The sequence below is a fragment of the Vitis riparia genome, chromosome 5, assembly GCF_004353265.1.
Source record: "Vitis riparia cultivar Riparia Gloire de Montpellier isolate 1030 chromosome 5, EGFV_Vit.rip_1.0, whole genome shotgun sequence".
Lineage (NCBI taxonomy): Eukaryota > Viridiplantae > Streptophyta > Magnoliopsida > Vitales > Vitaceae > Vitis > Vitis riparia.
The window spans coordinates 2750203-2765143 of NC_048435.1; the positions used below are offsets into that span (position 1 = coordinate 2750203).

At 35.5% G+C, this 14941-nt stretch overlaps 1 protein-coding gene across 1 annotated transcript; it reads left to right on the top strand.

Annotated features, from left to right (window-relative positions):
* The first annotated feature begins 3826 nt into the window (after positions 1–3826).
* LOC117914563 (probable histone-arginine methyltransferase 1.3) lies at positions 3827–14668 on the top strand. The gene is made up of 15 exons (XM_034829927.1): positions 3827–4171; positions 4506–4568; positions 5089–5191; positions 6621–6764; positions 6933–7036; positions 7170–7268; positions 7370–7439; positions 9159–9255; positions 10147–10201; positions 10891–10974; positions 12164–12241; positions 12721–12824; positions 12956–13128; positions 13210–13361; positions 14272–14668. The coding sequence occupies exons 1-15, from the start codon at positions 3974–3976 to the stop codon at positions 14323–14325; spliced, it is 1578 nt and encodes a 525-aa protein (XP_034685818.1). The 5' UTR covers positions 3827–3973; the 3' UTR covers positions 14326–14668.
* Positions 14669–14941: the final 273 nt, after the last annotated feature.

Genomic DNA, 14941 nt, shown 5'->3' on the forward strand with positions numbered 1-14941 from the left:
AAAAAGAGCAAAACAAATAATAGGGTCCCTCATAAAAACATTAGAAAGTGGGGAATTTATATGCTAAGAGGACATTGTCAAATTCAAATGCGCACGCTATTGAAGCTGAACCTCAAAGTAGCTTTACTCAAGTTAGCATCAGTTGAGAATGTTTAAATATGGCTAGGGAAGCAGAATGAAGTAATGATAAGATATGAGCTTTGTGAGTTGAAGGTTCTAACTTCTAACAAGGTGGAGAGTGCAGTGGAGTGCCAAGAATGATACCATATGAATGAAAAAAAATATAATTCCGGAGTATATTACTTAAAACAGAGATATATGCTCCCACTGTAATTCTGGCTGCTTAAGAGGGGATGATGAGGAACAATGATGAGAGTGAAGGAGAAGCAGCACCAAGTAAGTAAGGTTTTAATTCTGTGTAGCTCACTTGGGACAGATTGTTTTTGGGATCAATACAGAACCTGACAACCATACAGACCTTAACAACCAAAATGAAGGTTGAACAAACTGGAGGTGTTGCATTTGAATTAACAATATAGGAGTCAATGCAGAAGCAGCAGTTTTTGAATTTCTGATAGATTTATTTTATTGGATAGGCCCATAGAAAAATGATGTTGGGGAGCTTGCTTACTACATGCTTAGATCAATACAACCTTTTTTTATAGTCTGCCATCCACGTTGAGAGACTTGTATGAGATTCCCAAAGGCTGTGGTTGGCCTCCCACCCCTGGCAAAGAGGGAATTGATTTTTCCCTATCGTATTTTTAAGCTTTCTCATTTTCTCCCAGATTTGTGTTGTGCACTGGAGGATAAGTCAAAGGATAAGGGAGAACAATTGCCCAACCGTAAGTCATGCCTCTCAGCATTGTATCTGCAATTACCCAGATGTTGCCTGATAAACATAGTGCATACTGCAAAATAGTTGTAGGATTTTAATGGTGTGAGAGGTAAAAATACACTTGTACCCAGGTAAAAAGCAGCAGAATAATCTAAGTTTGTACAAGAGAATAGAAGTCATAAAACACTTGATAGTTGTGAAAGTACTATGCTGCAATAATTAGTGGTTGATCTATACACCATGGGTGACTTCTGTTGCAGTTATATCACCTCAAGTTTGTTCATATTAGAGACATTGATGTCAAGCTAAAGAGGTGCCTTACCTGGTTGGTTCCCATTCTCAGTTAGTTGCTCAGAAAGTGGCATTCTCTGTATTAGATCTGAAGGTAAACTGTCTCTTTCATTTCCAGACCACATTTACAAGCACTCACTAAGGCATGTGCGACCTCTACATTTTGACATGATCGGTTCTCTGTGCTGAAAAGGTTGTATAACTTGAACACTGCAGCAAACAAACATGACTTAGTGCATGCAGAAAATTCTTCCTTCTTCATCGTGACAAGAAGTTCCAACCCACTTTCGCAAGCATTCACTGAAGGAAGCTGCAACTAAATACATGAACAAAAGCTCACCTCTCCATGCTGAAAGGTTACAGGCTCCAATGCTGCACCAAACCAACATGAATTGGATAAGGTATGAGATATGAAAACAATTCAATCGAAAGCTTCTGAAATCCCATTCTGTTGTGCTTGTTTCTTGCGTTATGTTGCTTTCCATGTTTTAATTTTTTTATTTCTTTGCCAAATCAGGTGAGAAAAAAGGATCGATCCCAAGTTTATAGCTCGTTCTACAGATTGTTTTCGGCACTGGCTTCTCATCTATGGATGTTGATGCCCTTTGCTCCATTTCTTTCATCTCCTTCACATTTGTTTTATTGTATGAAGATGGACAGTTTTGGATCCTCCTGTCGGAGTCAGCTGCAGCTGTAGTAGAATTGGTTGACATGGCTATTGCTGGATAATGCTCTGGGCATATTGTTTCAGCAAGTTACCAAGTTGGATTTTCTGGGTTTGATTCTACTTTTTTATGTTCTCTCTCCCTCTCTTCTTTTTGGATAGATCACTTTTTTATGTTCTCGAGTTTGGAAACCAAGACAAGTATCACGAACTGGTATCAAACCCCTGTTTCTTATCCCTTCTCAGCTGAGACAAGCATCAGTTTACTGGTGACCTTTTTCCATATAGATTCGTAATGCTGAAATTGACCTCATCTAGATGTAAAGTTAGTTTGATGTCTTAATCCCCAAAGCTTATTGAATAACCTACACTCTTCTGGGGATAAGTTTGATTCCTGGGAAGTACTAAGGAAATAAAAAGATGTTAAAGAAAATGATTTTTTCGTGTTTTAATAAAATCAAACATACTTAAAATTAATTAATTTTTCACATGAAGCTATTCATCATGTCACCTCATCTCAAAAGGATTCAAAGCTGCAAAAGAAAAGTAGAAAAGTAGAAAACAAGGCAGGCGGGAACAACCCAACCCCTGATTCAATTTGTGACACCAGCCTGGCCATTACCATATAAGATGAGCCAAGATGCGCATTCAAAATCACATGTGAGCTGTCATGCCACTCAAATCTGCCCCATCATGTCTCACTTGCGGCATGAATATCTGTATCTATACGTGCAGCCTAAACAAGGAAGCCATCTGCCCACACTACCATCAACCCAAATCCAGAAAGTATTTTGACTATTTTCGGAAACAATGTTTGATGCTACGAGAATAAAAATTTATTTCTAAAATATTATTAACATGTTTTTTTGTGTGTTTTATTTTTATTTATTTTAAAAATAATTATTAAAAAATATAAATAAAAACATTTGAAAAAATATTGTCTAAAATGAATAATTATTTTTTACTTTTTACTTGTGATTAAAGAAAACTACCCAATGCCCTAAAAGGAATTTGTGGCCCTTGGAATACATGCAGGGAGCTTTGCCCTTCATCAACCTCTCCTAAATTTGGAGCCCCTTTGCCCCCCTTTTTTAAGGGTAAAAATTAGGTAACGCTCATAATTATTTATTTTAAAAATCACTTCATTTATTATAGAATATGTTATTAAAAATATTATTATTAGTTACATTAATTGATTCTCTGTGATCGAGAAAGGAATGGCAGTAACTAAAGTGACTGGTAAAATATGAGCAAAGACGGTACACTAAGGGTCTTGGTAGTTGATTTAAAAAATAATTCAGAAAAATAGTTTTTATAAATTATTTTTTGGATTTTATAGAATAAAAATTTATTTAAAAACTTAAAATATTTTAAATATGTTTAAAAATAATTTTTATATTAATATTTTATTTTTAATTATTTTTTAAAATAATATTAAAAAATAAGTGAAAATTGTAAAAAATATATGTTATCTAAAAATATTTTGTTTTTTTATGTTTTATTGGTAATCGTGTTTTTTTTTAAGAACAAAAAAACTATTGTTAAAAACCGTTCTGAAATAGAACTAAGTTATTGCTTTCAAATTATGTTTTTGTTTAACACTTTTAAAAAGTATTTTCTTATGTTTTAAGAATTGGAATTAGAAACGAAGCGTTTTTAAAAATATAAAAATAAAATCGAAGTCCATTGAAGATGCTAAAGCCCAAATGCATCAGGGAATGTGCTGAGTGACTGAGTCACTCGGTCGGATCCCCATCCCTCTAGTGAAAGCCTCAGATCTAAGATGAATCTAATCCAACGGTCTGGATAATTTCACCCACAAACACCGACCTCTCCCTATAATCTATATGCCTTGCACAACCTCACACGTCACCAAAATTTACGAAAAATTCCAGTGTCAGCGTCTAACAGCGAACCAAGGCATATTTTCCTGCAACATCTCAGCCGTCCGTTGTCTGGGTCCCATTTTACCATGTACGGCTCAGATGTACAGGCAAAATCTTTATATGTACCCAGCGACGGACTCTTGGGGCTCTCTCTTTCGTCCTTTTTTTTTTCTCCTTTCCTCCTCTGTGGCGGCTCTAAGCTTTTCGGTACCAAGCTTCACGCTCGATACAGAAACCCTAACTGCTCGTACTGTACATAACCAAACCGCATATTAGAGCTTCGGCGACACAGCAATGGAGGTTTCGCTAGGGCACAAGCGCAAGCAACAGGAGTTCTCTTTGGTCTCAATCTCGCATCTCTCCCCTTCTTCTTCTTCGACTTCTCCTTCTCCTCCAGTGGTCGCTTGCTTCAGTGCCGATTCTTTAGAGCTTCGATTCCAGCAGGATTCTGACTCCTCTGATGTCATTAAGTTTGATCTCCAAGCTGCTCAGGTTTGCATTTTTTTCCCTCTTTCCATTTCCGCTTAGCGCATAGCAAAGCAAAGCAAATGAAAAGGAAATCTTGAGCATTGTGCTTTTTAGTGAAATACATTCGAGGATATCATACTTTTTTTTTTCTTCTCTTTTATCAGCAACCAAACAGGAGGTAAATGTACCACTATTTGTCTGGTGTTTTTATTGATTATGGATTTTCTTATGCTATGCCTTTTTCTTTTTCTTTTTCTTTTTTCTTTTTCCTTCTGAGGTTGTAATAATTTTCGTAGAATTGTGGATTGGATTGTGATAAACTGCACTGGTATTTGGATTTTGTGTTTATTTTCTTCAGGTATTCAAGCTAGGCCCTGTCCAATCTGTTTGCATGTCTGAAGGTTCTGAAGCTGCAAAAGAGGTATAGGCATTTTATGAATAGTTAGGCTTTGCTTGGTTTGGAATTTCAATTCTGTGGTTTTGGAGTTCATAAATTTGGCTTATTTCCAAATTCATTGGTATTTAAAAGCAACTAGACTGTAGATTTAAAATTTCTGGGAAACCTAATACCAATCCAAGGTCACAGAATCAAGAACCGCCCTATTATTTTAGTTTCTGCACTTAAACAAGGAGCAGGTTAGTTTTTAGTGTTAACGGACTTCCAAATATTCTCTCTTTGTTTTACTTTGAAGTTTTTATTTTATGTTTATTTGTTATTTAATTTGGATGCAAATGTGCTGCACCAGAAATCCCGGGTACAAAAAAGTTTTTTTTGGTTATTTTAAGGCTTCACTCGGTGTTCAGCCATTTCGTTTTATTTTTTTACATTTGAATGTTTATCAATTTCTTTGGTTGGCACAACAGTTTATGATATGGGGTTTGTGTTCATTGTATCACTTCCAGCTGTTACTGTGTTTTTAAAGGTTTTACTTCTTGACCAGAAATCCTATTCAAGGGGAATCGTGATTGAATTTAACAATGAGGAGCAGAGCAAGGCCTTTCATTGTGCGTTTGAGCAATGGAAGAAGGAAGCTTTTGTTCAAGGTGCTGTTTGGAATAAAAATCCATGTATCATGCAAGTAATACATTTACATTTACATTTACATTTCAAATATATCAATTTTTTTGGTATTTCTTGCAAATAATCAAGCAAAAATGGTGTGGCCCAGATTTTTGAAAGAGTTGTCTTCTTCTATCTATGAATTATACTTTGTCATCAAATGCGGATGCTCAACTTTATTGGTACAATGCAACTATTAATGATTTGTGATTCTTTGCAAAAGCATTCCTTGAAAAAAAAAACTGTCTATCTCTTTTATTTAATATTTTAAGCAATTCACAATCAAATTGGAGTTTCCTCAACCAAAATCTGATTTTTAGTTTCTGCTTGTATTATCAATGTTATTAAATAGAACAAGTATGGAAAATTGGAAGGAGATCTCTCACGTATGTTAGATTTTTTTGATCAGCGCCTATGTTAGATTTGATCACACACTGTCATTATTTAGAGTCAAGTGGTCATGCTACTGATGTAAAACTAAGAGAGATGTAATGCTCTTGAACATTTCATAGATTTTACCATTAAGATTGGTGCATATGCTAGATATGCATGTGGCACACAGGCCAAATAAATGGCTGGTTTCAATATTATATATGCCTTCATCAGTGTTATTCAAGGTGTTCGCCTGGGTTGCCTTGGTGATCATGCAATGGAAAGTATGGGGCAGTCCCCTGTTGTAGACCCAGGCGAGGCATCTTCAAACACTAGCTACCTAGGGAATCTCCTCAACAAAGACTCCAAGGTGATAGGATCCGTGCCCTTCTGAAGCCGAGGTGACATAGTTATTTTTAGATATTGGTGCCTCAATATGGAGGCTCCCTATATTTGAAAACAATATATCATTGTGTTAGATACATCTCTCATAATGTTATGTCTTGTCTTATTAGAAAACTAAACAATTGGAAGTTATCAGTAGTTAGAACTTCCTGTCTACCAGCTGGAGTAAATTAGAATATAAATTGTGAACAAGATTATTATTATTATTATTATTATTATCATTATTATCATTTTTATTTGAACTAGTTCAATGCTTTGTATGTTAAAGAACAAAAATTTATTACTATTGATTGTTGAATGATTATCATGATGATGACGCTGAAGATGACATTATATCTTTTTTAGCATCTCAGTAGATATAAAAAGAAATTCTTTTTATGGGCTCACTTGTCTCAGGCTATCACCTTGATTTTTGCCTTTTGCCTAAAAAAATAAGGCCTTATCAGCTTTTTCCCTTTGCTCTTGAAATGACGGCCCACATAATTATATTAGAAGAATATATTCTTCACAAAGTTTGCTTGGCTTGCTTTCCAAAGATGTTAACTATAACAGCACAAGCATGTGCTGTTAGAACTTAAATCAAAAGCAATTTCTGATTGTGGAATTTTTGCGATCTAATTGTTTGTTCCCTTCCAGAAGCACGATTACCAAATGGAACTGTTTCAACTTCTAAAAGCAAGTTTGATGATAAGATAGAGGCATCTTCTGCAAAAATGTACTTCCATTACTATGGGCAGTTGCTACATCAGCAAAATATGTTACAAGATTATGTGAGAACAGGTTATATCACCAGCTGTAATTTTGTCTCTCCCTAAGTTCAGTTACATCAATATGTTCACTTTCAACTTTGTAGTTGAAATTTTTGGCTAAAGTGCAATGTTTCTCGTCTGGTTAATAAAATATATTCTTCTTGTATGGATCAATTACATAATGGATTTTGTTTTTTAGGAACCTATTTTGCTGCAGTTATTGAGAACCGTACAGATTTTACTGGTCGGGTGGTCGTTGATGTTGGTGCTGGTAGCGGTATATTGTCGTTATTTGCAGCCCAGGTACAACCAATTTTTTTTTTATCAAGAAGGTTTATTATGTCACATGGTAATTCGTGCATGCTTTTTGTTTGAGTGTGGGTGCTTGTATGTGATGAATTTTTAAGTGATCTCAATTCTTTTTCCCTGCAACTAGGCTGGCGCCAAACACGTGTATGCTGTGGAAGCATCTGAAATGGCAGAATACGCACGTAAACTTATTGCTGGAAACCCATCACTGGGTAAACGGATTACAGTAAGATTTTTGTTTTGACATGACATTTCAATCTTTCTACCAATATCATCATCGATTGTTTTTCTCATTCTCTCCAAGCCTCTGCTTAATCTGAAAAATAGGTAGTGAAAGGTAAAGTCGAGGATGTTGAATTGCCTGAGAAAGCAGATATTCTGATCTCTGAGCCAATGGGTAAGTTTATTGTGTCACACTTTCTTTTTCATTCTTGTAGATATTAACATTTTCTAGTTGCTTAAATTGTGCACCATTTTGCCATCAATAGATTAGGATACACTTTCCTCAGTTATTGTTTCTAGCAATAATTAACTTCTCATGGCTCCAAGGCTTTTAGGAAGGGGTGTTTAGGTCAGTTGAGAAACAGAGACACTTTAAATTATAACATGGTCAATGCAATATGTTGGAAAATGAATAAGTTTTGGACATGTGAAGGTAGACGGGGTACATTTAGATGGAAAAGCAAGCCTATCAAATGAAAACACCAGTTCAGCTGTCATCATGGTAAGACAAACTTGACAATTTTACTGGTCCCTTTCTTCCTCTTGAGAGTTTGCATTAGTCTTTGGATTCCTTACCAGAAGTCACTGTGTTGTAGCCCCGCATTTTGGTGGGCGCCCTTTGTTAGAAACAAACATTTCATTTACTAAAAGAGAGAGGATACGAGGAAGATGAGCTATCCTTCAAATAGAACAAGACAAAGGTACCAACCGAGGAACAAGAGAAGTTCCCTATGCCTATCATGAAGAAGGAATGAATTCTGCTTCATAAACCTCTAACCTGGAGGCTACTTGCTTTGCTAACTGATTCACTACCTTGTCAGCTGATCTAGGTCTCTAGTCCATTCCAGCTGTTTTTTGAGGTCCAAAATTTTGCAAATCCAAGCATCTGACCTCCATGCACCTGCTTCCAAGAGAGGGCCAAGAAATGAGAATGCTTGCATTCCCTTCCACAAGAGTTCCATTAATCCTTGGAGTTTTAACCTCAGAAAACCCTTACCACAAAGCTAGGATCTTTTATTTCTATAATCAACTGAGAACCAATAGGCTTGGGTTTGGCCATAATTGTACCGCCATTGTGATCTTTGGAAATCCCTGTAATCCTCAGCTGACAAGACTTTTCCACAGAGCAGCCATCATAGTCTAGTTTGGAACTTCCTAGGGAGGGGGCTTCCAAACTACCAAAGCCCCAACCTGAATCCTACTGCCTCCATGGACTTCTTTTTATTGTCGCTGAACCATGCTACTGGACAACCAGTAAACTTCAAGGAAACTGCTCCCTAAAGAGAGTTACAGGTATTTTCTCGACTTGTCTTTAAAAATATCTAACATAGCAGAGAGCATGGTTCATTTACAAATTACATTACTTCTTGGACTACCCCTTAGTCCTCTAATAGCAATGAGCATCAAATCATCCAGATTCTATGCTTGGTTTAGATTATGAAAACTCAATAGCCTTTTATTTGATTGTTTTCTTGAAATCTGAATTCTCACAATAGAGTACCATGAATTATTATCCTAATATATTTTGTACCTGTATCTTGGCCTCTGGACTTAGGGGTCTAAGCATATCCTTATCCAGTCACATGGGTATTCATTTTTCATAGCGAATAAATTAATAAGGAATGACATTTGTCTCCTTTTGATCACAGATATATTTTTCTGGTTGTTTTGTCATCATGCTGCGACATATGTTTGCTCAGAATTTGCTTATTGTTTTTTTCATTTCATTTTCTTAGTTAATGATTATTTTTGTCCTTTCCTAAAAGGAATATTTCAATAAAATATATGGTTTGGAGATTAAAGGTGTTAATGTTATTATCGTAATGGGGAAATTACCTATTACTTTGTGTATTTTGGAGCCAGTTTGGTTTAGCAATTTTTCTTTGGCTTATAGGCACTTTGTTAGTCAATGAAAGAATGCTGGAGTCCTATGTGATTGCAAGAGATCGGTTCTTGATTCCTGATGGAAAAATGTTTCCTGGAATTGGAAGGTGAATACAACCCTTAACAAGCCTTCCCTTCCTTCACATTCTTATATCTTGGGTGTTTTGGTGCTTTACCACTTCTAATGTGATTTTGATGGGAATGACCTTACTTTAAATTGTATCACTTCTTGTGAAAGAATTATAGTTGACATTGAAATGTTATACAATCCTCTTTTACCTATCAAAAAAAAAAAAAAAAAGTTGACATGGAAGTGGCTTTGATATTTATGCCAAATCTTCCCTAAATGTTCTATATGAAATTTGTGGATAAAATATTATTGCTTGATCCTTCTATGCAGGCTTTGTATTTTACTTGATCCATTATTTTACTTTGATGAAATCATGAGCCTCTCAGGAAGCCTTTCATTTTATTGGTTTGATTTTGCAATGCAGACTTTGTGTTTTATGTGCTTTCTTTCTTTTAATTTTTTTATTTTTAGACTTCCCTTTGTTTAAACAACATAATGCAGCTCATTGACTGTGGCTCACCTACCAGTGAATCTGCTATTGTTGTTATAATTCCCATACATCTGCAATTCGATTAACAATTTGTGGAATGCAAATCAAGTAATTGTATTTCTGCAAATGGAAAATTATAAACTTCACAATCATTTGGAGAAAATCTGAGACCTATTTTTTATTCAAGAGAAAGTTACTGTTACAGTTCATGCATTTTGTATTGAGATAACTTTTTCCATATGTATTGCCATAGGTTGTTTCTTCTATTTGCATGCATAAATAGCAGCTGATTGTTCAGGTTTGCAGGTTTTTAACATATGCTACTGATGTGTATAGCTATTAGGACCCTTGTGTTCCTGGTGTTGTGCTTTCAAATTTGAATTTATGGCTTGTTATATTTATTATTTTTTGGTTCCCATGATTTGGTTACTCCTGTAGGATACATATGGCACCATTCAGCGATGAATACTTATTTATTGAAATTGCGAATAAGGTATGTATTTGAAATTGTTTTTGCTGAAGTATGTGGATTTGTCAGTATTATTTATTGTTCACTTCATTCAAGGAATGAAATTATTTTAGAAATCTCAGTGAGTTAGTGGTGGAGACTTTTGTCTGCAGCCAAGTCAATTTAAGCTTCTCAATGCAAGCTTATCCTTTGAATTTAACCACTTGACTCTGTGTATAAATTCGTGCACAGTGATTTGCTTGCATGTTGTCTTGCATGACTTTCCTTTGTTGTTATTACTGTAAGATAAAACTTCTGTAGGACTAAACAGGAACATTTAAAAGAATGTTAGTGTTTTCATGATGGTTGTTTTGGAAGTTAAAAATCTGGCATCTGTGTACATAAATGCTTTAAAAAATCCTGAGTATGCTCCTTTCTTGTGCACAATGTGGAGGTTTAATTGAGTGCCAAAAATCAATGCATTTCTGAAGAAGGTATTAAAGGAAACATAAGCTTTGAATTTAATTCCAAATGGTTGCGATATAAGTACTGTTAATGATGACAATTCCTGAACTCAACACAGGAAGGTATTGATATCATGATAAGATTGTTTAATATATTTTTTTGTTGCATAATATTAGCTTTTTTTTTAAAAAAATAAAATAAAATTTAAATTTTAAAATTTTATTTCTAAGTTTGGAAAAAAAGTAATTGTTTTTGTTCATATTTTTCAGGCTCTTTTTTGGCAGCAGCAAAGCTATTATGGGGTTGATCTGACTCCCTTGTATGGATCTGCATTCCAGGGATACTTTTCTCAGGTTTGTTTTGAGTTGCATGTTTCAGAAGTGCATCAGCATTTGAAATCTTAATTTAGTTAAAACTTACACTAGCTTCAACCTCATGCAAGTGCACTGTTAACCATAGATCGGCTACAGTACTTTTTTTTTTGCATCATTACAAGCATGTTTAAAATTAGAATATAGGTCCTCTTCTTATCTTTTTCTCAGTCTTCTATTTATAGTTTAATTTTGAAGATTAAAGTTTAGTGTTCTAACATAAGAACTGTTTCGCTGTAAAAATATCGTTAGAAAATATGGCACCATCCCGCAAATTTGCTGCTTTACAAACCACCTTAAAAATGTGTTAAGACTGCATCATAACAATATGATGTGGACTGTAAAATTTTTCCTGGGTCCACCTCAGATATGTTTTAGTCAGTCTAAATCCTCTGAGTGGAGTAGGAAGTTTGATTCTACTTTCTGCAATTTATCCCCTGGGTGGAAGTTCAAATTGTCTGGATACTCTAGGCTTAATACAAAGTTACAAGCCTAAACAAGCACATCACTTCCCCCATTCTTTTTGACTGCTTCACAATCTGTTCAAAATGCTGGCTTGCTCTTTTTCTCATTTACTATCAATAGTTTTGCAAAAGGTGGATTCTAAATTCACCTGCATTCTTATTTTCCAAAAATTAGTGAAGATTTTGAGAAATTATTTTATATGATTTTTGCAATAAATCTTGGCATTTACTTGTGTATGTATGTGTTTTCTTGAATTTTCATGTTTATCTCTGGATTCTCTTCAATAAGATACATAAGGGACTGCATCTGAAATTCTCCCATGCATGGTTGTTATAGGTGAATTATGATGGTGAGAACAATGCACGTGCTTAATATGCCTCTGAGAAAACAATTAGGAAGGGGAATGCAGCATTCAGTAGCTAGTATTTCTACACAGTGTTTCTTGTAGAGATTAGGATTGGAAGAGACTTGGAATGAAATTAGTTTGGAGATTTATTTTGGATGGTGGTTTTCCAAAGCTTAATGAAATTTCTGCAGAAGTTCTTGGCAAGTGATCACTGACAATCTCTGGTGCAGGGTGTGCATGGATGACATTTTGTTATCACTGCTATGCTGCTCTTCTGTTATATTTTCATGGTAACTGCTATTCAATGATTTAGGTTTTTCCGCCTAATTATTTACTGTGTCTTAATTTACTTTTCTGCAGCCAGTAGTAGATGCTTTTGATCCAAGGTTATTGGTGGCCCCTTCTATATCTCACACTATAGATTTCGCTAAAATAAAGGTATTAGATTACTCTATGAAGAAATTTTGAGCTTGTTATTCACTGCACATATCTCTTTTATATGTGAATTTCCCTTACTTGCTTCATGAGGCATGAGTCCTGGTTTTATAAAATCTTATTTACCCGTTTTCAATTTCCCTTGCTTCATGTTTGCCTCATCATTTCATACACCTTAACTGTATTTTCATTCTTGGTCTGCCTTGGGTTCTGTTTATTGTGGGAGAATTTTTTTTGGGGGGGTCTGTATAAAATATCTGAATTCTGCAATTGCTGCAACTCAATTTTCTTATCAACATATATATATTATTAAATTCAATGTGTTCCTATTAGGTTATGAAATTATTCATGGTAGTCTTAGCTTCACCCTTGTTGCTTGATTCAGTTTTATTTTCTCTGGAAAAAGGTGGGCTGCCTTTTTATGCTTGTTGGTTGACAACATTCCACTAGTCATCACAGGTATCTCTTGATTTGTTCTGCAGGAAGAAGAGTTGTATGAAATTGAAATCCCACTGAAGTTCACATCCCTTGTGGGTGCTAGAGTGCATGGATTAGCTTGTTGGTTTGATGTGTTGTTTAATGGGAGGTAAGTTGTGTGGCATGCTCAGAATGTCTTCTGCAGTTATGATAAGCTTGCATCCTGAACATTCTTTTTAGCATATGGGATTGTGGCTACAGTTGATATGCTTATTGTTGTGAAATTGATTTGATCTGCAGTACTGTACAAAGATGGCTTACCACTGCCCCTGGTGCCCCAACAACCCATTGGTACCAATTACGTTGTGTTCTATTGCAACCACTTTATGTCATGGCAGGACAAGAAATAACTGGCCAACTTCGCTTGGTTGCTCACAATGCTCAAAGTTATACAATACATTTGACGATGGGAGGTTGGTATATATATTCTGCTTCTTGTGTTTATGTTGTTGATTGGTTGCCTTGGTTTCCTAATTAGATATCAACTTGAGTAGTTAAAATGTGGGGCCCCGGTGCTGAACAAGGGGAAGTTCTGCAGTCATCATCTTGCAAACTTGATCTTAAAGAACCCTATTATCGGATGTCTCAGCCACAGGCCTATACAGTGGCCCCGGATCAGCAACAACATCCACTAATACACGCACAGGTATTTTGACTAACCTCACCATCTTGTATTTCTAAATTAATCAAGAACAACCATATTAATGCTATTCCTCCTGGAGCTGAAATCTTCTGCCTTGGGTTTTTCATATACTCTCAATTAATTACATAACCTCTGCTATAGAACATAAATATTACTCTTTTTAGAACATAATTTTATGCTAGTTTTGAGGATCCATACTCAAGGTTTTGATGGACAAAAAGTCAATCAAATCATAGGCAGGCATGGTGTTGTAATATTATTGGCCCTGAAACCAGGAATCAACTCCAATATATCATAAAAAAATGCTCATATAAGTTGCCTACTTTGATCTTTTAGGATGAACTTTGTATATGGACCAACTTATAAAAAAAAAATAAAAAAAATACTTTGTGTATGGATGAATCAAAGGGTCACTATCGTCATAATGGGACACTGCAGGTTCTTGCTGTGTTTTACTTAGAAGAGAGGCTCACATGGAATGCTGCGTGTAATTTTAAATTCTTTTGGATAGCTGGTAGTTTGGGGTGAAGACTCTTCTTGAACCCTAATCTATAATTCAGTGTTCTCTCTCTCTCTCTCTTCCTTGTATTTCCATCCTACACAACCTATGACAAAAATTTCATGATTTTGTATACTAAAATGGAAGTAGATGGGATTGCCATTTGCAGTTCTGGAACACCTTATAATACAGTGTTCATGTTGAGATCTTATGTCTTTTGGTCAAGAGGAGATCACAGTAAAATTGAAGATCATGCTCACACATCTTTATATTTCATAATCCGTCTTTAGTTAAATACCATGACTATACCAGTGCATAAGAAAAACTGTGGGTGAACATTATATCTCATATCTTGCCATGCATGATTTGCCATTATTACTCGGTCTGGAGTAACCCCATTTGATTTCTGAACAGGATATACATATTCAAGGCCAGGATGCAGATGAGCCTGACGTTGAGCTCCAATGAACCCACTGATAAAAAATTGCTCAATCACTGGAGGTTTGCAAGGAAGCTTCTAACAGGATCCCATGTTTGTAACATAACAGCATTACCCTAGAGGATTTGCATCAATCCTCCCAGCTTGTTTAACACTACACCACCCTAATTGGTGCCGATACCTGGTATAGTACACCATCATTCCATTGTTTAATTGCTTGAGTGGTTGCGGAGGCGGATTGGCGCCAATGTTATCATAAGATATATAACAATGCATAATAAACAATGCTTCATGGTGCAAAATTCTGGAAATTACTAAGCTTCTCTGCTCTGGGTTCAATTTTATGGTATTTCCTGTATTGGGATTTTGGTTCATTCAATTATTTTATGGCACTGCAAAATCCAGGATCGCAGAAAGTGAAGTTCCTGTTATGGCCTCTGATGGGATTCTATTTTGCCCTTTGCCCTTGTGCTGAGGCGAAAAAGGATTATTACTGAAAATTAGTCAAAAATCCATTCTTCTTCTGTCTAGATGTTTTCAGCATCCTCTTTTTCCCTTATATGGTTTTCCTTTGGGTCCAAGATTCAAACAGAACTGAAATTGGATCTTGGACAAGCATGTCTTTGCACTCCATGGGAATAGAAA

Coding starts and splice junctions, on each gene's coding strand:
- LOC117914563 (XM_034829927.1), top strand. CDS start 3,974: ATGGAGGTTTCGCTAGGGCACAAGCGCAAGCAACAGGAGTTCTCTTTG. Junction 7,440..9,158: donor TCTGATCTCTGAGCCAATGG/GTAAGTTTATTG, acceptor TTTGGCTTATAG/GCACTTTGTTAGTCAATGAA. Junction 9,256..10,146: donor ATGTTTCCTGGAATTGGAAG/GTGAATACAACC, acceptor TTACTCCTGTAG/GATACATATGGCACCATTCA.